The sequence below is a fragment of the Terrapene carolina genome, unplaced genomic scaffold, assembly GCF_002925995.2.
Source record: "Terrapene carolina triunguis isolate 2854851 unplaced genomic scaffold, T_m_triunguis-2.0 Scaffold95, whole genome shotgun sequence".
Taxonomy (NCBI): domain Eukaryota; kingdom Metazoa; phylum Chordata; order Testudines; family Emydidae; genus Terrapene; species Terrapene triunguis.
The window spans coordinates 18566589-18590876 of NW_020664446.1; the positions used below are offsets into that span (position 1 = coordinate 18566589).

The following is a 24288-nucleotide window of genomic DNA, read 5'->3' on the forward strand; positions in this document are numbered from 1 at the left end:
GCTGCGCGCTCCGGCGGATCAAAGCAAGTTCAATATAACGTGGTTTCACCTATAAAGCGGTAAGATTTTTTGGCTCCCGAGGATAGCGTTATATCAGGGTAGATGTGTACATGATCATGTGTGGGTATTCTCCTTTCCACGTCTTTGACTGGAAAACACCATGCTTTGAAGGGTTAAAATTAGGGCTGTCAAGCGATTAAAAAAATTAATCGCGATTAATCGCATGATTAATCGCGCTGTTAAACAATAATAGAATGCCATTTATTTAAATATTTTTGGATGTTTTCTACATTTTTCAAATATATTGATTTCAGTTACAACACAGAATACAAAGTGTACAGTGCTCACTTTATATTTATTTTTTATTACAAATATTTGCACTGTAAAAAACAAAAAAAATAGTATTTTTTCAATTCACCTAATACAAATACTGTAGTGCAATCTTTTTATCATGAAAGTTGATCTTACAAATGTAGAATTATGTACAAAAAATAGTTGCATTAAAAAATAAAACAATGTAAAACTTTAGAGCCTAAGATCCACTCATTCCTACTTTTTGTTCAGCCAATTGCTCAGACAAACAAGTTTGTTTACATTTGCAAGAGATAATGCTGCCTGCTTCTTGTTTACAATGTTACCTGAAAGTGTTGTCATGGCACTGTTGTAGCTGGCGTCGCAAGATATTTAAGTGCTAGATATGCTAAAGATTTTTATGTCCCTTCATGCTTCAACCAACATTTCAAAGGACATGTCCATGCTGATGACGGATTCTGCTTGATAACGATCCAAAGCAGTGCAGACCCACACGTTCATTTTCTTAATCTGAGTCAGATGCCACCAACAGAAGGTTGGTTTTCTTTTTTGGTGGTTCGGGTTCTGTAGTTTCTGCATCAGAAAGTTGCTCTTTTAAGACTTTTGAAAGCATGCTCCACACCTCATCCCTCTCAGATTTTGGAAGGCATTTCAGATTCTTAAACCTTGGTGCTGTAGCTATCTTTAGAAATCTAATATTGAAACCTTCTTTGTGTTTTGTCAAATCTGCAGTGAAAGTGTTCTTAAATCAAACAACATATGCTGGGTCATCATCCTAGATTACTATAACACAAAATATATGGCACAATGCGGGTAAAACCATGGAGCAGGAGACATACAGTTCTCCTCCAAGGAGTTTAGTTACAAATATAATTAATGCATTTTTTTAAACAAGTATTGTCAGCATGGAAGCATGTCCTCTGGAATGGTGGTCGAAGCATGATGAGGCATATGAATGTTTAGCATATCTGACACGTAAATACCTTGCAATGCTGGCTACAAAAATGCCATGCTAACGCCTGTTCTCACTTTCAATGTAAATAAGAAACAGGCAGCATAATCTCCCGTAAATGTAAACAAACTTGTTTTTCTTAGCGATTGGCTGAACAAGAAGTAGGACTGAGTGGACTTGTAGGCTCTAAAGATTTACATTGTTTTGTTTTTGAGTGAAGTTCTGTAACGAAAAAAACTACATTTGTAAGTTGCACTTTCACAACAAAGACATTGCACTACAGTACTTGTATGAGGTGAATTGAAAAATACTATTTCTTTTGTTTATCATTTTTACAATGGAAATATTTGTAATCAAAAGTAATATAAAGTGAGCACTGTACACTTTGTATTCTGTGTTGTAATTTAAATCAATATATTTGAAAATGTAGAAAAACATCCAAAATATTTAATAAATTTCAATTGGTATTCTATTGTTCAACAGTGCAATTAAAACTGCAATTAATTGCGATTAATTTTTTTAATCGTGATTAATTTTTTTGAGTTAATCGTGTGAGTTATCTGCGATTAATCAACAACCCTAGTTAAAACTGTTGTATTGGCAGTTTATGTTCTGGGATTTAGAAGAGCCTGAAGCAGTATTGCCATGTGAGTAAATATATTCATCTTTACCATGAAAGTCCAAGTTTGTGGGATTTCCTTTCCCATCCCTGTGAACTTAATGCGATTATCTGGTCCTGAAATTAGGAGCAATGTGCATATCCTGCCACAAACCTTCATATGCAGTTCATCAAAAACCTGTTGACATGTGGCAAGGAAATTAATCTCTTATCTGTCTTATGTGCATATACGGCCCCTTCTACCGTAGTATTTGAACCCCCAATCTTCAATGTATTTATTCTCACAATAACCCTGTGAGATAGGAAAGTACTATTATCCTCGTTTTACAGCTGAGACACAAAGAGGCTAGGTGACATCCTCAAGGTCACAGAGGAAAGTCTGTGATGGGGCTGGGGATTTTTGAACCAGGGTCTCCCAAGTGCTATCCTAGTGCCCTAACCACTGGGTAATCCTCATTCCCTATCAATATTTGACTTGAATAGTCTTTTTGAATGAATTTAGACACATGGCAATCCTGCTGTTCAACTCCCTTACTTAGTTTATCTTACTGGTTTAGGGAACGAAGTCCTGTACCAAAGTGCATGATAAAAAGCAATACTTAAAGCATGTTTTTCAGTGGTATTGCTTTGTAATGGAAGATGTCTTAAAGCAGGAGGGCTTATAGAGGAGGTAGTATTTTCTTTAGCTCTGTATTGCTAAATGTTATATGCTGCTGATTCTCTTTTGTATGCCATATTTACTGTTTTAACTTTGTTTTTAGTGATACATTTAGGGTGAAAAAGTCACCAAAAAGATCTCCCCTCTCGGATGCGCCCTCTCAGGTAAAGTGCTATGTTGTTTTGACATAGGTCATTAGTTTTGCTTGTAGAAGGAAAGTAAATTGATGTAACATTGTTATATTTGAATAGTTGTAAGCATTGGTAAGGTTTATTAATTTTTTTTCTCCCGTTTTAAGATTAATTTGTACAATGCCAGTTAGACCGGGTATTTGTCCTAGGAATTCCAGTTGGACTGTTCAGAAATACTCTTTGGGAAGTCCTATCTTATAAGTATAGTAATGAACAAATATATTTAGGATATTAGCACTCAGAAGAATTCATCTAACCTATTAGACCAGAAAACTGTAAAGTACACAAATAAAAATGATATGCTGAAAGAAAAGTATAAATAATGCAAGCGTGTTACTCTGTAGAGTATGTGAACAGAAATAATATTTTTCATCTTAAAACACTGGTGGGTGGCTTTTCTTGCGCGGAGGAGTTAACAAAGGCTGTGCCATGTATGAGATAATAGCCTTTGGCTCACTACTTTAATCTGGGACATTTCTTTTCATGCCATTGTCTACCCCCCACGTTCTGTATCCTAACCTTCCCTTTAAGCTGGCTGACATTATCGAGACAGGGGGAGGATTCATGACCTTTGAGGTCCATGTTTGTGTTATGTGAGATCATTACCATAAGGGAAGTGTCAGGGCTAATCTACATGGTGAGTGTAGTGTTTCAAACAGCAGTACTTCAAAGCACATTACAAAACATTTAGTATGGAAGCTTTGTCCAGCAGCAAGCTAGTGCACTGTAGACAGCCCTGGCTTCCCGTGCACTAACTCACCATACAGACAATCCCTAAAAGTCAATTGCCCTGGCCATCACACTTGAATTCCTAGGAGACTATGCATTTTGTGTGCCACTTACGTCATGTACTGATCTCCAACCGCAGATATTTCTGTCTTAACTCCTGAAAATCTCTGAGCTCATATGCATGACCATCAACTCCAAATAACCTCATCTTTTTTACTTGCATCAACAGAATCTAGAAACTTACACATACACCGTAAATGATGCCATGGAAAAGATAGCATGAAAAAAAAGTTCAGTAAAGACAGCAAAGAAAATCTGTGGATCCCTTGTATGCTGAAGTCTTTCCCCCCAATTCCCTCCCCACCTCAACTGAATTGCAGTTGGCCCATTTCAGTACACTTAAGTCAGGATTTTCATTCTACCTCATCAACACAGCTTTGCAGTACAGTAACTCCTCACTTAAAGTTGTCCTGGTTAACGTTATTTCGTTGTTACATTGCTGATCAATTAGGGAACATGCTCATTTAAAGTTGTGCAATGCTCCCTTCTAACGTCGTTTGGCAGCCGCCTGCTTTGTCCACTGCTTGCAGGAAGAGCAGCCCATTGCAGCTAGCTGGTGGGGGCTTGTAACCGGGGTGGACCAGCAGCCCCCCATCATCTCCCCGCTCCCCTAAATTCCCTGTGCTGCAGCTGCCCAGCAGGCTATCAATTGCAGGCTATCAATCGGCAATTCAGCTGTCCCTCCCCCCACTGCCATGTGCTGCTCCTGCCCTCTGCCTTGGAGCTGCTCCCAGAGACTCCTGCTTGCTGTGCAGGGAGGGAAAGGGGCGGAGGGGCTAATGTCAGGGTGTCTCCCTACCCCCTGCTCCTGCACCCCACTTACTCCTTCTCCATATAGAGCAGGGAGGGGACACCGAGAGAGACAGAGAGAGCTTGGGGCAGCAGCTGCTGTCTCAACTTCCTGATCCACTTAAAAAGACAATGCACTTAAGAGTGGGTCAGCTTACTTAAAGGGGCAGTGTGCATCTCTCTCTCTCTCCCCCACACACAAGGTGTGTGTCTGTCTCTGTCTGCTATGCTATCTCCCCTCCCTCGTGTTCGGGCTGCCTTGTGTGAGAGGCTACATTAACAAGGTGTTAACCTTTGAGGGCTCAGCCGAGTGCTAGTTCATCATTTAGCAGCAAGGCATTCCCTGGGAAATATCCCTCCCTCTTCCAGCCTCTAACTTCACCACCTCAACCAAGCTTCACAATCATCATAGCTGTGAACAGTATTACATTGTTTGTTTAAAATGTATACTGTGTGTATATCTATATAATATATAGTTTTTTGTCTGGTGAAAAAAATTTCCCTGGAGCCTAACCCCCCTCTATTTACATTAATTCTTATGGGGAAGTTGGATTCGCTTAATGTTGTTTCGCTTAAAGTCGCATTTTTCAGGAACATAACTACAAAGTTAAGCGAGGAGTTACTGTATCCGTGTTCATTATAAAAGGGTTTCATTGTACGGATAAAGAGAGTCTAATTATTGAGACAAGTTATTCCTGGTGTAATTCCAAATACTACAGATATGAGCTGGGTCTCTTTCCTCAAGTATTTTATATGGAGCTGTAGTAAGTAGCATGGAATTAAAACAGCAAAAGGGGGGTGGGGAGAAAGATAGACAAAAGAATTCAGACAAATATTTCTAACTGATGGCTCAACAAAGTAATGAAAGATAATAGATTCAGTTAACATTTGTTCTGTGCAGGATTCCACTCCACTGCCTACTCCAGAAACACCCCCAGTTATATCCACCGTGGTTCATGCGACAGATGAGGAAAAACTGGCTTCTTCCGTAACCAGTCAGAAATGGACTTGCATGACTGTGGATCTGGATACAGATAAACAGGATTACCCACAACCATCCGATCTATCTACATTTGTAAATGAGACCAAGTTCAGCTCCCCTACAGAGGGTAAGCTTATAAATGACCATTCAGCTCCAGTCAATGTTTTCTTTATCAAGGAAAAGACAAAGAGAGGAAACTGAAAGAGACTGGAAACACTCTTATTTTCAGCTGCAGAGAGGACAGGGGCAGCACTTCAGAGCAATATATGACTAAATTTTTCTTTTTCAGTACACTTAATTGTAAGTATAATCTACTGTTCAGAGCATGTGACGTGTTCCCTGCTGTGCCTAAATCAGAGGGGACGGTGGTCTGCTGTTCCTCCCAGCTAATGGATTTAGGACCCAATCCAAAGGCTACTGAAATCAGTGGAAGGCTTTCCTTTGGTTTTGCTGGGCCTCTAGTACTTTAACTCAGGGGATGGAGATTTGTGCTTCAGTACTGAAGGTCCCAGCTTCGGATCTGGTCATCAGTCTGTTGACTACATATCACCTCTCCTAACTCTTAGGCTCCAGCTTTCTTCAAGCATAAGAAAAATATAAAACCCCACAATATCAAGTGATGTATGACCGTTATCTTTCACAGGCACAGTATTCATCCCCATTTCCATGTCCTGAAGGATGTCTGTCTTTTTTTATGAGGCAAATAATTGCAAGATTGTTAGGTTATTTTATATTATTATTAATGAACTGTGAAAGTATCAGAACCTAGCCCACTTAAGTATTTCTCACTTGCATGTGTAGTCATGCCTTCCCTCAGACTACATGAAGGAGTAAGTCTTTGCAGGTTTTACCCTAAGGGTACATCTGATAAATGAATGTATAAATAAATACTAACCAATTTCCAACTTCAAGTTTATGGTTGGGGGACTTACTACTTCAAAATCTTACGATCCTTTTTGATCTTGTTGGCTCTATTTCCATTATCATTACCTGATCTTTTCTGCCCACATGCCCAATGTACTGTTAAAATATCATTGAACAATTTAAGGCAAAATCTGTGGAGTTTTGCATGATTATAGACTGCAGGATTTAGGCTCTTAGGCCCAATCCTGCAAACAGTTTATCTACGAGTTTAACCTGATGCATGTGAGTAATTCTGCTCACTTTAATGGGACTGCTCATGTGAACACTCAAATGCACATGCATAAGTGTATGCAGGATCCGGGGCTTTCATGGGATCTGTTGGATATCCTGTTCAGATGGTTCAATCTGAATAATCCATTCATTTTTGTTGTTAAATTATAACTAAATGCATCTATTTATGACTGCATTGTGTGATGTTAATGTTTCCTCCTTAAAGAAAAAATGATTTTTTGAACAAACAACATAATGTATGGATGCACTAAAACCATCATTTCAGCTCTCAGACTGGTAACAGAAAGTGAACAGAATTCCTAATTAAATGCTTTGGAAGTATGCTGGGTGGTATGTCCAGACTTTCAGATTACATGTTAATTATAATCAACAATGCTTCCTCTTTTGAGATCATTTAAAATAATCATGATTTCCATTGACTGTTCTGTTCATGCTGCTTTGAGAAATCTAAGTAATTCAAGAGATGTTTCTTAATACAGCAGTTTATACCACTCTTGATACTGTTGTGACTGTCCTCCTGTAACCAAGAGCTACCTTTAAACATCTGGAGATATATCTATACCTATCTATCTCATAGAGCTGGAAGGGACCCTGAAAGGTCATTGAGTCCAGCCCCCTGCCTTCTCTAAGTAGGACCAAGTACTGATTTTGCCCCAGATTAGGGTGACCAGATGTCCCAATTTTATAGGGACAGTCCCGATTTTGGGGTCTTTTTCTTATATAGGCTCCTATTACCGCACACCCCCTGTACCGATTTTTCACACTTGCTGTCTGGTCACCCTACCCCAGATCCTTAAGTGGCCCCCTCAAGGATTGAACTCACAACCCTGGGTTTAGCACTGAGCTATCATGGATGGATGGATGGATCTCTGCAGTCAAACAATACATAGTACTCAGACTCATTCATATCACTTTGGCACTTTGTTAATACACTGGAGTTGCCCTCCATTTTGCCATCCACAATAATTATGTGTTTGAAACCACTGAGAGCAGTGATACAAAAGAATAATCTTTAATGAACCACGTTATTTGTTTTGTTTCTAGTTGATGTACCTCAATCCACAAACTGTCTTTTGTGTCAAATAGGGTTAAATATCTATCAATCTAAAAATCAAACGCTATGGATTACAGCTGCAAGAGTGGGGATTAAACAGATGTAGAGTTGTTATTATCAGTGCCAGCAGAGGACACTGACAGTATGTCTCCTGGCTGTAAAGAGCATTTGTATATATTGTAACAGATTGTTTCCCAGTGTTTAAGAACCAGTTTGTAAGACTTTACTGTAATATACAAAGTTATAACAAATGGAGAAAGGCATTTCAAAGCATTTGATGTTGTTTTGCCTTGCAGTTAATAGTTCCTCCTGAACTTCTTCCTCGGGTTCTATTTTTTTTCATTTTACTCTTAATGTCATTATTTGTGTGTTGTTTGTTTTTTTGCTCTAGCTAGAAAGAAGCATGTAGTTCATATGGTAGGCTTTTCCTCCCGTTTGAATTCCTGTTACCATTAAAAATAGACCATGGGATGCCAAGCGTCTGAATTTACTAAACCCAGGGCCGTAGCAACAAAGAACGTGGCCCCCTCCAAACGGTGGCCCCCTCCGAACATATGTCCGGGCGGGGCCCCTTACAATGCAGAAACTGGAATGCGGTATTTATTTTGCCACTTTTAGGGGCCCCCTTCCTTGCGGGGCCCCCTCCGGTTGGAGGGTACGGAGGGCGCTCGCTACGCCTCTGACTAAACCTGCTATAGCATGATTCCCTTCAGCAAAAAATTAATGGATACAATATCCTAAACTTCACCTATTGCTATTTTGCAGCTGTTTTTCTTAAATGGATGGCCTGTGAAATGCATGGATTTTCAAAAACATGCTATTTACACCCAGAGAGACTTTTAACTAGAGGAGAAGTTCACAATATTTGTGGGCATTTTTCCCATCTGAATTTCTGCACAAATACCCTCTAATATTGTTTTCATAGTGAGAGTTTCACTTTTCAAAACAATTAAGACATTTACACTAGTCTTGGGGGAAAACAGCCTAATTTATTTTAAAAATACTTACCTGACATAGGCTCTTATTCAGGATGTCATCCCAGTTCAGGAAGTGTATTTAAGCACATGCTTAAATCCAAGACACTTGTTGTTTACTATACAGAAATGGAATTAAGCATTTGATTCCGTGATTTCCTGAATTAGGAAGAAAACCGACTTATTGTGTGGAACATAACAAAATACAGAACTGAATAAAAATAAACAATTTTGAGACAAGAATATTATTTAACAGAAATCCTTAATTTGTATCTTCAGGAAACAAACTCACCATTGTGTTAGAATGTTTCTCTGAACATCAATGGTGACTGGATTTAGATGCAAAATCTGAGATACATCTGTTGTACCTATCCCTTTGTCCTATTGCCTTTAATGAGACTACTCATGTAAGGACTCTATTTATTTGCATGATCAGTCCCAATACCCTGTATTTGTTGCATTTATCTTCTGTTCTGTCAGCAGTTTCTTTGCCTGTGTATGTGTCTATATCAGCTCACTGTCGAGTGACCAGGATTTGCAAGAAGTGCTTGTTAATTCTCATTGAATAATTAAGGGATTTGAAATAGTAGTGCAACAAAAGGTTTTTTAGAGGTTAGGGCCGGGCTTCTCTGTAAATACTCATGCCTTGAACTGTCCCTTGTAACTAAAATTTGAAAATAAGTGTATCTATGCTACTGTGCTATCTGTCACCAGATGAGCATATGGATAGCTTATCCATTTTTTAATCTCAAGTAATAAGATCATAATAGTTCCTGATTAAAATCGGCATGGTTTTACTATGAGTGGAATCATTTGATTACTTGTCATCTTGCAAAATCTTCCTTCTTTCAAAGGAAGAAATAGCTATCAAGACTACATCAAAATATTTTCAAAGAGTTGTAATGTGACATGGCACTTCAGATACCATGTACTGGCATGTTTCACAGGGTTCTGCAATTTTACTAAAGCCACTGAGGTCTGTAATGGAATCCTGAACAAAGATTAACCTGGAGTTTTACGGGAAAATTGATTCAAAAGGACTTGCACCAAATTCTGCCTTTGGATACGCCATGGGGCTTCAGTTGATTGACAGCTCAAAATCAAGGCACAGTTGTCTCTGTGTATTTTGTTTGTAGGGCCTATTAGAAAAAGCATCAATAGTAAAGCAGCAGACCCTGAGTGACAATTAGCAACGAGTTGCCAAGATTTTATTCACACATGCAAAAATTATATTTCCCCCCCATGCATGGGAACATTTCTCTTTGTTTCTGTTACAGACCTGGAATATGGCAACTCATATGAAATAGAATACATGGAGAAAATAGGCTCCTCCTTGCCGGTAAGTTTTCAGTCTCAAATTTTCATTTACATTTATTTACACGCGATAGTCATTATGTATTGCTATGATAATACTGTATGGATAGTTCCCTGCTACACAGTGAATTAGTGTACATCTGCAGTAGATTGTAAACACGGTTCTTTCTAGTCAGCGTAGTCAGGTAAATTGCACATGCTTTATTGTTCCTATCCTTATAGAAGTTATTTAATCTTTTTAATGTTGAGGTTTAGTTTCACTTCTTGGAGATGTAAAGGTATTCAATACTTTAAGCCATAGCAGGTGCAGAGCACTATACGTTGGGTTACCAAACAGTGTATGGAAATCTTTCTCTCCAAAACCATGGCTAAAACTTTTATGAAAAGAAATGATGAGCACTCTCTTCAAAATAAAGACTTACTCTAAAATATGGGAATAAAGTTATAACATCAACATTTTTTGCCTAACTTGTATTCACTTGATTAATTAGATAGTATTAATAAGCTTCAGATGTCTGAATTTCCCACAGTGCTTATAAGAATGAAACAGTCTGTTAATGTGGAGACTCTTGAGTGTTCAATCTGATGAGATAAAGAAGGTTCCAATTAAATTTTTGATAACACTTTGTCAGCGAATGCCATATAATCCATTCAAAAAGAACAGGTGCAGAACTTAGATAGTACCTGAATTCTAATTAATCCCAAATGACAGTGGAGGAACTAATACAAATTGTGAACTGCACAGTCTGTGCTGTGGTCAGTGGCTTTTATTACATCCACTATGTCTTAGCACCATAGGGAGTGCTATGCTGCAGAACATAGGTTATCAGCTCTAAAAGAGAAATGGAATTTCTCAGTCACTGGGTCACTTGAGGCAATGAATTAACCTTAACGGAGAATGGAAAGTTGGTTGATAATTATTTCCTTTTCTTTTGACAGCAGGATGGCAGCACCCCGAAGAAACAATCTTTGTACCTTGTATTTGATGCACAGCAGGAAAGTCCAGTCAAATCTCCTCCAGTCAGACTATCTGATTCTACAACTCCATGTTCAGGGTACATCACTGCAAAAAACAACACCCCCCCCCCACCACCACCACCACCAAACAACAAACAAAAATCATTTAATAATAAAAGGACTGTTAGGAAAAGGATAACAGTAAAATTATTTCCAGTCAGACAGTGCTTTTGTTGTGTGCTTTAGTTTTTCTCTGTTTTCTTTTAAAACACAGATCTATATCTATTAAATGTATGGAGTCCCACCTAAATTTCCCCTAAGCTCCGCGGCCACGCAGCAGGCTATAAAGTTCTGCGCAGGCGCACAGCCACAAGGGCCTGGAGAGGAGAGAGGTGGGGAGTGGGTGGGAAGGGGAGCAAGTTGGGGTGCGCAGGGCTGCCACAGGCCTCTCCCCTGGCCCCGGAGCTTCTGCTAGCGGGGAGAGGCACCTCTCCCCAGAGCTGCTGCCAGCCGGAAGAAGCGCCTCTGCCTCGGAGCTGCTGCTGGCGGGTAGTAGGGCCTCTGCCCTGGAGCTGCTGCCGGCGGAGAGAGGGCTGAGGGGAGTCCTCCGCCCCAGCCCTTGGGCAGCCTGCACCCCAAACTCCTGATCCCCGGCCCCACCCCAGAGCCCACACCCCCAGCTGGAGCCCTCACCACCCCCACACCCCAACCCCCTTCTCCATCCCTGAGCCCCCTCCAATACTCCAAACCCCTCGGCCCCACCCCTGCCACACATCACCTCCATATTGGTGCACATAACAAAATTCATTCCACACATGGATATAAAAAATTTGAGGGAACACTGAGTCCAACTGTCCCTTGTTACACCAGTCAGTGGAGTAATGGAGTGGAGAATCAGGACTTATATTTCTGTTGCATAGTCTTGATGATTACTTTAAAGTCTGCAGTAAAGACTATGCTGTGTCTTCAGTGTAGATTATGGTTCACTACTTACAGTTTTTTCTTCAATATTAAGGGCAGTTTCATTTCAGTATATACAGTATGTCCCTATTATTGTAACTCTTCATTTGGCATTCCTAAACTTGTTTTTCTGAACAATTAATCCATTTTTAAATGATATATCTTAAGGGTTTTTGTTTATTTTTAGAAATGGCATTGTCCCAGGGGGATTACACTGCTGCTACAGAACAAAAATTGTCATTTGATAGAGATTTATGTAGAAGTGAGAAATAAGGGCAAAGTGATGTGTAGGCTGTACATTTTCTCACTGATCTAATCCAGTAGTACAGGGTTTATCCAGGGTACTACTTTGAAAACATTCCTCAAAATCTTGCAAGATATATTGCTATAATTCAACCTTATGTCAGTTATCCTAATTTATCAAGCTCTTGTGAAGATGAGAATGTGACAGTTTAACTGAAGAGGATTTGCTGTGTTTTTAGTAGAGACTGGGCTCCTAGCCTAATCTGAAAACATATACACTATCTATCTGATCCCAGGTCAAGTTTCGAGGAAAGTGAAGCCCAGCTATCCTCTGGAATGAAAATACAACACCCAGGTTCCCGGGTTCTAACCGCCAGCCAAGATCTGCACTTACAGTTGACTGACAAATCAAAACAGAAAGAACTGGAGCCCATGAGTTTAGGAACAGCTTCAGACACCATTGAAATAGTAAGTAATGTATAAGACACGTAGATATATAGGCTGTGCCAGTGTTTTCTCTGGGATTTTGTATGAAAATATGCAGAATTGCTTTGTGAATGTAGCATATCTGTTATTATGAGTTTTAGCATTAATAGATGATGAACAGATATTTCTCATTTTCTGATAAATTGCCAACTGTTTTGATGTTATGCAGTACTGGAAGTGAGAGACTTTGTTAGAAATCTGCACTTTTGAACTCAGTCCAGTTCCCAGTGGACTCAGTGTAAAGACTTTGAGTCTTACTTCCAAGGCCATAGCTGCTTCTAGACTTTAGAGCACTGGTTCTCAAAATTTTGAATATTGTGGATAGATTCTCTGAAGGACCCCCAGCTTTCCCAAGCAAACCCCAATTTAACAACCGGCCTCGCAGCACTTGGTCACATAAGGAAGAACGACAGTATTAAGGAGACAATGTTAAAATACACCTACTTTATAAATGCAGCAGGCATGGCTGCTTAGTTACATCTCTGTACATTGTGTATCTGTGCTTTTGAGATCCTGTCCTTGAGCAGAGGATTTCACATTTATTAGCCTGAAGACTCTGCTCATTGAGTGGAGCTTCCATTGCTCTAATCTCAACAGGTGAACACTGTGATTCTGACCTCCTGTGTGTTTGAGACCTCTCTAACCTTGATAGCACCTGCAAATTTGAGTTAACCCCAAAGGAACAAAAAGACACATTGTAGTGAGTGCAAAACGTTGTTTGGGGATCATTTTAGTTGAATTGGTCAAAGAAACCTCTGAAACTCCTATGAGAACCCTGGACTGAGCTACAATTTACAGGAAGTTTCATTGCTTTAAGACAGGAGTAGGCAACCTATGGCACACATGCCGAAGGCGGCACGCGAGCTGATTTTCAGTGGCACTCACACTGCCCAGGTCCTGGCCACCGGTCCGGGGGGCTCTGCATTTTAATTTAATTTTAAATGAAGCTTCTTAAACATTTTAAAAACCTTATTTACTTTACATACAACAATAGTTTAGTTATATATTATAGACTTATAGAAAGAGACCTTCTAAAAACATTTAAAATGTATTACTGGCACGCGAAATCTTAAATTAGAGTGAATAAATGAAGACTCGGCACACCACTTTTGAAAGGTTGCCGACCCCTGCTTTAAGACAAACACAACATGGCAACTGGCTGACAGAAGACTGACTGACAATTGTCATAGAAGTACCTAAAAGTGGTCCATGGACTACAGTTTGAGAACCATTGCTTTAGAGGCTTTAACCATCATTTATTTCACTCTCAAATTTTTAATTTATAACCAACTTCCATTATATTTATTTCCGATTAGCTATGCATGTGTGCCAGAAAGAAAATGTTACTGAAGGCAGCAAACAAACGTTTGAAGCAAATATACGGTTTTCAGCCTGAGCCACTTTGGCAGCCTCTGTTATTTGTTCTGTATCCTCCTTACCCTTCAGACAACTCCTGAGGACTCCTTTGTCTCTGCTGATGCTCTTCTCAATAGGATATCGCATCAAACATCAATATGTGATCAGCTTGAATATCTAGAACCTGACTTAGCAGAAAAGAACCCCCCCGTATTTGCTCAGAAACTTCAGGTTTGTAGCAGAAACGTAAATACCAGTGTTCCTTTCTTAAGTTTGTCTAAACACCAGTAGAGAACACATTTCACTATCTTAAAAAAAAAAAAAAGTTAAAGAAAAATTCAGCCCTCTTCAAAATTCCTTTTGCCTTTCAGAAACTTTTAAGAGATAGTGAGATTTGGACTTAACTCTCAGAACAAATAAGTTAGTTTCTTTAACTCTTGTGTTCTAACACTGCTGAACAGTCTCAATTAGATAATCTCACTAACTTTGTTGTAGTACAACATATTATCAAATAAAACTCTTATTCTGAGCCCTGTGTTCAATCTTAAATGTGGAGAATTAACTTGACTGAATACACTTTACTTTGGTGAGCTAGTAAACGCAGAGACAGTTTCAGAGATGTAGGGCCTAATTCTGCTCTCAGGTACACCAGGCTAAATTCAGAGTAACCCCAGTAATATCAGTGGAGTTACATTGGTGCTAAAACCAGGTAAAATGAGAGTCAGGTGTTGTTTTTGTGATTGTGTTTAACCTGTAATTGACTTGGCTTCCTCTAACAAAAGGAAATCTCTCTGGAAAGTAGGTTTACATGTATGATGGCAGATTTACATTTCAACACTGCTGAGTAATGTTGAATAAAAAATGTCAGCAATCATAAATACAGTGAATAAATGAAAGGGAAAATCAGTTAACATGACAAAGAAATAATTTTGTCTTATTGGGCAACATAATTGGAAAACATTTATCCCACCCAAAAAGTTGTTAACACTTAGTCCCTAGTGAAAGAGTTTCTATATATAGCTATCTCAAAACTACCTAAAAACTTGTTTTTGTGTTCTGCTGATGTTTTAATCATGAAAGGAACACTGAATGTGTGTTATCCAAAAATTGTTATCATGATACATTAAAATACAGCATTCATTCTCTGTGTGTGTAAAACATTTACATCATGTTCTTAATTCATTTTTTTTCTGTGGATTGCTTAAAACCATCTGACAGGAGGAGTTAGAGTTTGCTGCAATGAGGATAGAAGCATTGACGCTAGCCAGACAGATTACCCTGTCTTCTTTCTGCTCCTTAGATACCGAGGTATCTGTTTTATGCCTGCAATATGTGTGTGTGTGCACAGATTAAGAAGCAGAGTGCTGCTTTTTCTTTAACAACAAGGTAACTAAGTCTCTCTGAGTGACGTTTGAAGCTGTGTGCACCTCAGTACATATGACACCAAAGAGCATGCTGATAGCCTTACTCTACACAAAAATGCTGTCACCTGCTCCACTCGCAGAACAATTCTACTTCCAAAGTTAACTGAAGATCTGGAGGCAAAAGGCAGTCATATAAAACAGGGGACAGCCAAAATCTGCCTTTTAGATGACCATGTGTTTTTTTATTTGAGATCAGGATTTGGTCTAAAGTGTTTGTTGGCAAAAAAAATAAGAAAGCTTTTGAATAGAGTATTACAAATTCTGTCTAGTGGTGCATTTTGCCTTCTACAGGTCATTTAAGCATGAGATCTAATGACCCTAAAACTTGAAAAGTTCAATCTACCCACACTTCAGGTTTCTGAAGAAGGGGATTCAAATGATTCTGAATGACCTTAAAGGCTCTTAAGGGAAAGAACCTCCCCTGCATAAATTCTCTTTATTCATTAAGATCTAAAAATTTTCTGTATTGATACTTCTACAGCATGCTGGCTAGTGCCATGTCAGTGTGATGCATCATCAGAGTGACACTGCTCCAGTGATGCATGTGGTCTCCCCTGTGTTTGAAACTAGACAGAAATGTTATCTCTGATGTAGTATCTTTGATGTTTAGTACAAAACGTTGCACCAATCTAGGAAAACCCTTATGGTGCTTTTAATAAAAAGCTCACCACAGCCCCACGAGTTTTACCTTGGTGGTATACTTCGAAAATGGTATCAACTGAATGGAATGCTGACAGGACAACAGTGTCCTGCTGACATGAGACATTTATTTCCATATCAGGAGAATGTTATTCTGCCTTGTCATTCTCCAGTGACCTTTATTTTCTTCCACTAAATGATTAATAAATAAGTCATTGGAGGGCCCCAACTAATTCTTTTAATATTTAAGTGGCAGCTGTGCGCTGCACCATAACTGCATTTTGACTGGCTCAGAGATTAGACTTGATCTGTGCTTTAACCAATCATAAGCTAGTTGGTTCATAAAAGTGAGTCTCTCTTGATAGTGTACTGTACTTTTATGGATTAACTGATGGCCAATTAGAATAATTTTGAGCCGTTTAGCTTATGTTGGTAAATAGTGGCCTGTGATGCAACTGTCTAAGTGACTAATGGCTATTTCATTTAGTGTAATGAATGGTATAAAATGATAGTAATTAATTCCCTGTGGAAATATGAATGTTTCTAAGTATGTGGGCTCCTGTTTTTAGTGAAGCCGGTGGGAAACTTCACTGTTGACTTGAATGATAGCAGGTTTGGGCCCAACTTTCTAGTTAGAAACAGATGGAATAAATAGGAAGGGTTGAAATGATAAATGGCATTTTCCCAGTGGGAGTAAAGTACTTGCGATTAGTCTTACTGATCTGAAATTCTGAAAAATGTGTTGGTTTTTTTATATATACATCTATAACTAAAGCATAGTGATGTCTTTAGCTGAATGATACCGATGTCATGGTAGGTTGGGAAGGACTTTTGTCCTTGGTTAACTTTAGTCTTTAAGTGGATGTTGCTAATATCAAATTAGCCCATGATGATAACCCTTGTGACTAACACTGAGTGTCTTATAGTGACCGATGGACTCAATGTAGATTAGGTATAATAGGATACACCAGATGACTGCAGTGACTTAAATCCAGAGGCTACTGAGGATTGACAGGATAGTGGCTGGCAGGAACACTTTCTGAAAGGCACTGATTATTTTCTTAATGTGGTATCAATATATTTATAACTGTTGTGCATATAGATGTAAAACCTTGCAACACCTTTTTAATAAAAACAAAACTACCTTTCACAGTGGTTAAGTTACATCTAAATCAGAAACTCAAGCATTAAGTACTAATCTAAAAAAGATAACACTTGAATCATAATATTACTGGGCAGTAGGAATTAGTCTTTTTCATTCAGATGAAGAGGGGCTTTTGTGAGAGTAGACGTTGGGTCCGGTCCTGACCTCCTGAAATCAGTGTGAGTTTTGTTAGTGACTTCAGCAGGATAGGGCCCTTTTTCTTCAGTCTCCAAAGATGGAAACAATGCAGACGGAGTCTTCTCAGATACAACTGAAAAATGAGAGTGAAAACAGTCAAAGAAAAAGAACTTTTACTAGGAAACGTGGCTTCAGCCTGCCCATGCTAAGATGGCTGAACACTGATTGGCTGAACAGTCTAGGACTGTTGAACAAACTTGTGTGTTCAACTCCCATTTTTTGTGTAGGCAGGACAGGTCTCAGGAAAAGTCTGTGTCAGCCGCTCAAGAATTGCTGAGGTAACATGTAAAGCTATGAAGTTGAAATAAGCACTTCTCCTGTGTAAATTAGAGAAACCAACGGAAAAAGGGTGTTGGCAGAAAGAGAAGCAATATACATAATTGTTTTGAGAGGACAGAGGTAGCAAAACTTTTAAGGGGTAAGTTTTCAGACAAGAACTTTCCTTTTTCTGACACAGTTATGCTTGCAAAATTTGGGCCCACATTTTTGGGCCCACAGTTAAACCTGAGTGGAAGCATAAATCACGTAGTTAAAAGGTGTGATTATTCTACTTTTTGCCCAAAGTACATTTGTGAGTGCGAAAATATTGCTGCAAAAGGAAAGCCAGACCTCAGTTCAGCTAAATGGATACTTCTATGTCAAGATTATAGTAATTTCTTCCATTTCATTTCAGTGCCCATGCATATCTTTGTTTACTTTGAATTCTTTTGTGAGCTGGGATTAGTGTAGTTGGTAAATCAAGGTGTATCAGGTCACATTCCTAATTAAATATTTGAATTCTAGAAGAGATGCTCAACAAAGGAAATGTATTTGCTTCCCAGTTACTTACACTAAGATTTCAGTGACCCACATGTAACATTAATTCCCCTGCAGAATCTAATCCTTCTGTGTAAGGGTCAGTGATTTATAAATCCCTGTGCCTGTAATTACCCTAATTAACTTTTTACCTTATTAGTGGTGCTGGTACTGTTGTTAGGTGCTGAATTCATAGTACTGACAGTATTATTTTATGTGAATACTGTAGTTTTATTGGTCAAATTCTCATTTTCTCAGCTGTTAAAAAGGAAAATTTAAATCCAAAAAGGTATCTGTTACACTCTTTTGCAACATTTTAGGTGCTGTATGAAATTGGTTTGCAAGATAATATTCCAGGGACTAGTAACAGTCACTCCTAAATAGGTTTAATAGGATAATTCCGGTAGGCAGGGCAATTTTAGGGTCCAGTGGAACAATGGGTAGGAATAGAAGTTTACAAGATTAGGGCCCTAAATACATGGGCATATGAGCCCACTAGTGGAAAGGCCACCTGATCTAGATGGCTAACTCCCAAGAGTTTTTACAGTAGTTAAAAGTTTCTGAACTTTAGATTGGATTATGTGTTCATTGGCTTTTCACCTTTTTACAAAAGCACCATTTGATAAATATATCAATGACGCATCTAACAGAGTGTAAGAAACAGTGACCATTTGCAGTGTTACAGATGAAGCATTTTTAAATATCTCCTCCTCTTCCCCCTTTCTCAGACATTTTTCATTATCTTGGCAGCTTTTTTGTCCCCCACCCCGTCTGTATCAAAAGTAGGTGCGTGTGCCTGCTACCACAGCTAAGGCTTTCTAACCATTACCTCAGGAAAATATAACAATAAAGTTCTGGGGCTTTAGTCAAGGCTGGTTATCAATGTCCTCACAAACCTGCTGTCCCCATCCACTGGTTTGGGCTGAGAGAGACAAAGTCCCCTGCATCTGAAGATTGATACTCTCTTTCCCAGTCTCTTTTTTTTCTTTCATTCGCTTAACAGAAAATTCATCCATTCACTGATGCAATTCCAATGTTTAGGCTTCCTTTTTAATGGGAGTTTTCCACAGTTGTGTTCCTTTACAGACAACGCAGCCATGGCGGACCCACATATTTATCATGATCAATTAGTCCGATCTCCTGGATTTCAGTTCAGAGGGGCATATGAAACCCACTGGTAGAAGAACTCCACACCATTGCACAAGTACTTGAGCTATTGAATCGTTGAGTACTGTACTCAGTATAGTGTACTGTATTTGAAGAGTCATGCATCTCTGTCATCCTATGTCTGAGGCTCAGAGAGCTGAAAAATAAATAGCATAGCAGTTTTCTCCCTGCTCCTCCCAAATTGACATCTCTTTGCCTGGGCTCATTTTCCTTGGGTAGTAGCCCCATAATTCCAGCTGTGCTGAAGTCCCAGTGGATTGGCCAACCACTCTCTGCCACAGCTTCCACAAAGCATTCTGCTAGGGGCGGGGGAAGGGGAGGCATAGAGAGAGTCTCCTCACCCTCCTCCTTTGCTCATCATGTATTTTTGCTTTGGAGAGAATAGAAACAAGTGAACTCCTGGGCTACTTGAGCACTTATCCCCAGTGTTGAAAAGGGAAAGGAAAAGAATCTTGACATAGTCACATAGATCCTCTTGTAGCCTACATACATTTTTTAAGACTAAAGAAGTGTGAAGAGCTCATAGGAGTTAGAGATGAAAAAAGGCATGGACCATTAAAGCTGTCCTTTGCACTCCAGATATAGGGTGTACTGGAGACCAACTGCTACCCTGTATACATTCAAGTCCAAAGTTGTCTTTAATTTCTCTCTTGTGTTTGTGTTTGATGAGGAGATAAAACAAATCTTTTTTCACCCAATAATATTGAACTTAGCCATAAATGGTAGATTTTATCATAACTATTGAATGACTGGGGTCACTGAAGAATTTTTATTTTTTGCATGTGTGTGAGTGTGTAAAATATATATCTATAATATGAAAACAGAACTTCTGAAATGTACTTTACTTAAGTAACTATTTTATATTGAGAGGTATCATTATTTATTTCAGAATATGGGCTACAGTATAGTGCTTAGAACAGGAGTGGGCAAACTACGGCCTACGGGCTGGATCCGGCCCGCGAGCCATTTTAAGCCGGCCCCTGCGCCGCACCAAGCGGCTCGGCCCCACTCCGGCTGGGTCGGGGCTGCACCACGTGGCTTGGCCCCACTCCGGCCGGGGCGCTGGGTCGGGGCCGCATCACGCGGCTCGGCCCCGCTCTGGGGGGCGCTGGGTCGGGGGCCACACCACTGAGCCTCTCCACACGCCCCAACCCTCTGCCCCAGCCCTGATCCCCCTCCTGCCCGCCGAACCCCTCGGTCCCAGCCCAGAGCACCCTCCTACACCCCAAACTCCTCATCCCCAGCCCCACCCAAGAGCCCACACACACCCCTTGCACTCTAACCTCAATTTTGTGAGCATTCAAGGCCCTCCATACAATTTCTATTCCCCGATGTGGTCCTCGGTCCAAAAAGTTTGCCCACCCCTGGCTTAGAACGTATGCTGGTGTTATTGTTAAGACCAGTGAATCAACTGGATTTGATTTAGCATTTGATAATTATATTGGAATTGGTCATGTGCCTCTTCTCGTTTTCTGTTATTTTGCATGCTTGCAATCCCAGTGCAGGAAAGGTGGCCGGAGGAAAAGGATTGTGTTTGGTTCCCAAATATCAAAAGTAAGAGTTCAATGACCCCTTAAGCTTTAAAAAAAGGAGCGAGGGCAGCCATGCCAGTCAATATGATACTCCTACTGGCTGATCTTCGTGTGTGAAATGTTATAGTTTGTAAATCCCTTAGCTAGTTGTCCTATTTAAACTCACTTTGCCTGGCTTTTTTGTGTTGATTCTTAGATGCTGAATCCACAATACTGGGCCCTATAGTTTTACTGTACAAACTGTCACATATATACAAATTTTAAAATAGCTTGTTCAGCACACAGTGTGGCATGGGAACTCAGAAAGGCCTATAAAGGAACTACCTGGGATTTTGCACCCCTCTTTTCTTATAGGACAGTGATACGCAAGTAGAGGAATTGAGAACAAAGGAAGAGAAGATACCTCTTTGTTAATCATAATCTTATAGAATAATTATTTGACAAGTCCCCCTTTACTATGTCTGTACAAAAGCAGGCTCATATCTCAGTCACACCATAAAGCTTGTAGAGACTTTCTTTCCTCAGTATGTGGTGTTGATATCAACAGGATCGATTGCTGTGGACATTATGGAGAGAGGAACAGGCCCTAGAATTTGAACATTACATACTTTCCCTTATCATTTCAGCTGCAAGTGATATAATGCAACTTATTGCTTTGTGATTTCAGAGCTCTTTAGAACTACTGACACTATTCCAGTAACTGTGAATCAAGACTAATGTTAAAGGGACTAAATTATTACATATAGAGAGGATGTGTGAACTTTAAAGCTGGGTATTTCATAGACTACTTCATTCTATATTTCAGTGTGGACAGAAGTGAAACATAGGGTCAGAATTCCATCAGTTCACATAAAGTCACTAGTAGATTTAGAAAAATATTTCCCTCCTTTTGAATAGAATGGAAGTCCCTTAGTAGAAAAACTATATATGAATCTGTGTGTGCATGTGAATATCTCATCAATGTTACTAAAAGTGCAATGAGGGTACAATAGGCTTCCAAAAAATAAAAATCATGGACCAGATTCTAACCCTGTGCTTTGGCTGCTTTGTATCACACCAGCAATGGAATCTGGTCCTAAAACCATTTTTACTGTCCTAAGGAAAGTGTGATCATCCAGTAGCGAAGTATTAGCATAAATTCAAAGCTGAGCTTTAAAATACCATGCAGGGACACCGTGCCTATATATAAGAAATGTGTATAGATATATTTACACTTAATTAAGTAAAATAATTTTACTAAAGCGCTCATCTGGAAGGAGGAGGAAAGAATACTTTACTGTGAAAACAGATTTATATCTACAATATTCGGAGTTAGTTCAGATGTAAAACATATATACGCCAGAATGCAACTTGGGGATTATGTACTGGACGCAGAGTTGATTATTATATATGGGGCGTGAGCAAGAGGGAGAGTGTGTCATGGGAGTGATCTGACATCTGAAATATCGTTCAGTAGGAAAGGCATGCAAATGTAGCACATAATGTGAAATGGAGATTTGTAATATGGATCGGAGAAGAGAATAACAGATGGATCATCAGAGAGGAATAGTTATTAATGACTACATAGTCTGTACCCAGATTCTTGTGCGTTGTGGCATTTTTGTTTACATGGAAGGACTGGTTTTAAAAGTTTGACCAATAGAGATGAGTTGATGTCAAATGATGATGTATCAGAATTTGAAATACTGTGCATGTCAGATGAGGTTGCTAATCTCTGTGGAGGGGAACTACTTGAGCTGAGTGAAGTGCTGCAAGCTTTTTGTACTGCAGAAGCTCATTGATAATACAGTACTTGGTACAAATGTGGCATAAGAAATTTTTCTTCTTTATCTGGATTGCTGTGGTTTAAGAGAACCTTGAAAAAACACTCAATTATCATCAATATGCTTGTTTCTAAGAGCAAATGAGCCATTTGAGCAATAAGTTACATCCCTTATCATTGCATTCTATTTAAGTGTGATGTCACTATGGTGGTTTGGGATATGTTATTTTGCTGCAGTTCAAGTACAGTCCTGGTTCTTTAATTCCACCTGTTCTTCAGGGGACTTTCTGCCCTAAAGGGTGAATTCCACTGACTAAAATTGAGTTTCTGTGAAACAAGACAATCCCTTCATGGATTTTTTCAGATATCCAAGACTGTAGCTGAGCATCTGGGGAAATTGTTGATCTGAAGTCTGAGTTTCTGCAATTTAATATTGTTTTCTCTCTTTGACAAAGCTGTCAAGTGCATCAAGAACATATAAAGCAAAGGTGGACGTTACCATATGAAATACTGCTTTTCAACAAAGAAAAACAGTGTTCGATTGTTAGAAATGTTAATGCTGTAACTCCTTGTTCCTTTCTAATTGTAGCTTTTAGTTTTGTTAATGTGACTTGTTTCCCTTCCTCCCTGGCTCCTATATGCTGGTCATAAACATTACTGACCAGTTGGCTTTAAATTCTCTCTCCCTGAGAATGTTTCCATTGTAATGTGTATGCTGTTAGTGTTGATGAACATAATACACGATACCACTATCATAGAATATCAGGGTTGGAAGAGACCTCAGAAGGTCATCTAGTCCAACCCCCTGTTCAAAAAACAGGACCAATCCCCAGACAGATTTTTGCCCTAGATCCCTAAATGGCCCCCTCAAGGATTGAACTCACACCCTTGGGTTTAGCAGGCCAATGCTCAAACCACTGAGCTATCCTTCACCCTATGAATAGCAGAGCTGGGTAAAAGATTGTTCAGATGTTCATTCAGTTTCTTAAATAATTTTTTAGTGTATTTCTGTAACTTGTTGATTTTGCTTTCCATTAATCTTCTGGCAAACAAGTTAACTGCTGGAAATGTTTGCTGGGAGAATGAATCTGGACAAATATTATATAATCATGGAAAACAAACTTAAAACTCAGAAAAGTGAATATTCAGAGCAGAAACATGATAGTAAGAGTACACTCATCCAGTCAGAACAGGGACATGCCATATCACTTGTGTCAAATCTAGTCTAATGCAGTTTGAGTTTCAGTACTTGCAACAAATGAGGTACAGAGCTGATATTACTAGTGGACACAACACAGCAAATAATTTAGAATAATAAGAGAAAATTGCATTCTGCTTTGGGATCATTCTGGAACAGTAATATAAGAAAAAATTATTGAACTCTTTATTTGCTGTGAATTTTTCACCTGACCCTAATAAATAGAAAACAACTGTAATAAGCACCATAGTAATGTCTGTAAGTTTATATAAATAAAAGAAAATGATAAACTGTATGTTCTAATATTAAAAATGAAACAACCGTAATAGAGAGAGAGAGAGAGAGAGAGATACTTAGAAACAGATTATACTTGAATTATTCAATATAAAATTTTAAGGTGAGGAAACAGCTTCATAAATTTATGGATGAACTAACACATGATGCCAAGTCAGCATGGGATGGTGGGATTAGCACAAGGCTAGGAATGGGGAAGTTCTGAGTTCTAATCCTGACTGTCCTGTAGACTCACTAGGTGTCTTTGGGCAAGTTATTTAATCTCTCCCTGTGTCCTAATTGGTAAATATCAGAATTATACTCACCTGTTTGACAGGGATGTTTTGAGGATTAGATAATAGGCC

At 39.2% G+C, this 24288-nt stretch overlaps 1 protein-coding gene across 8 annotated transcripts in view; it reads left to right on the forward strand.

Annotated features, from left to right (window-relative positions):
• TACC2 (transforming acidic coiled-coil containing protein 2) overlaps nucleotides 1-24288 on the forward strand; it is a 142497-nt gene that overhangs the window by 101141 nt on the left and 17068 nt on the right. For 2 of the 8 annotated variants that reach the window (XM_024216993.3, XM_024217002.2), the window contains 7 exons: nucleotides 2645-2705; nucleotides 5212-5419; nucleotides 9753-9814; nucleotides 10729-10844; nucleotides 12246-12417; nucleotides 13882-14022; nucleotides 15010-15099. In XM_024216993.3, coding sequence (XP_024072761.2) covers nucleotides 2645-2705; nucleotides 5212-5419; nucleotides 9753-9814; nucleotides 10729-10844; nucleotides 12246-12417; nucleotides 13882-14022; nucleotides 15010-15099 — 850 coding nt within the window. The remainder of the gene's footprint in view (nucleotides 1-2644; nucleotides 2706-5211; nucleotides 5420-9752; nucleotides 9815-10728; nucleotides 10845-12245; nucleotides 12418-13881; nucleotides 14023-15009; nucleotides 15100-24288) is intronic. The other 6 variants (XM_024216996.3, XM_024216994.3, XM_024216995.3 and 3 more) reach the window with 6 other exon arrangements.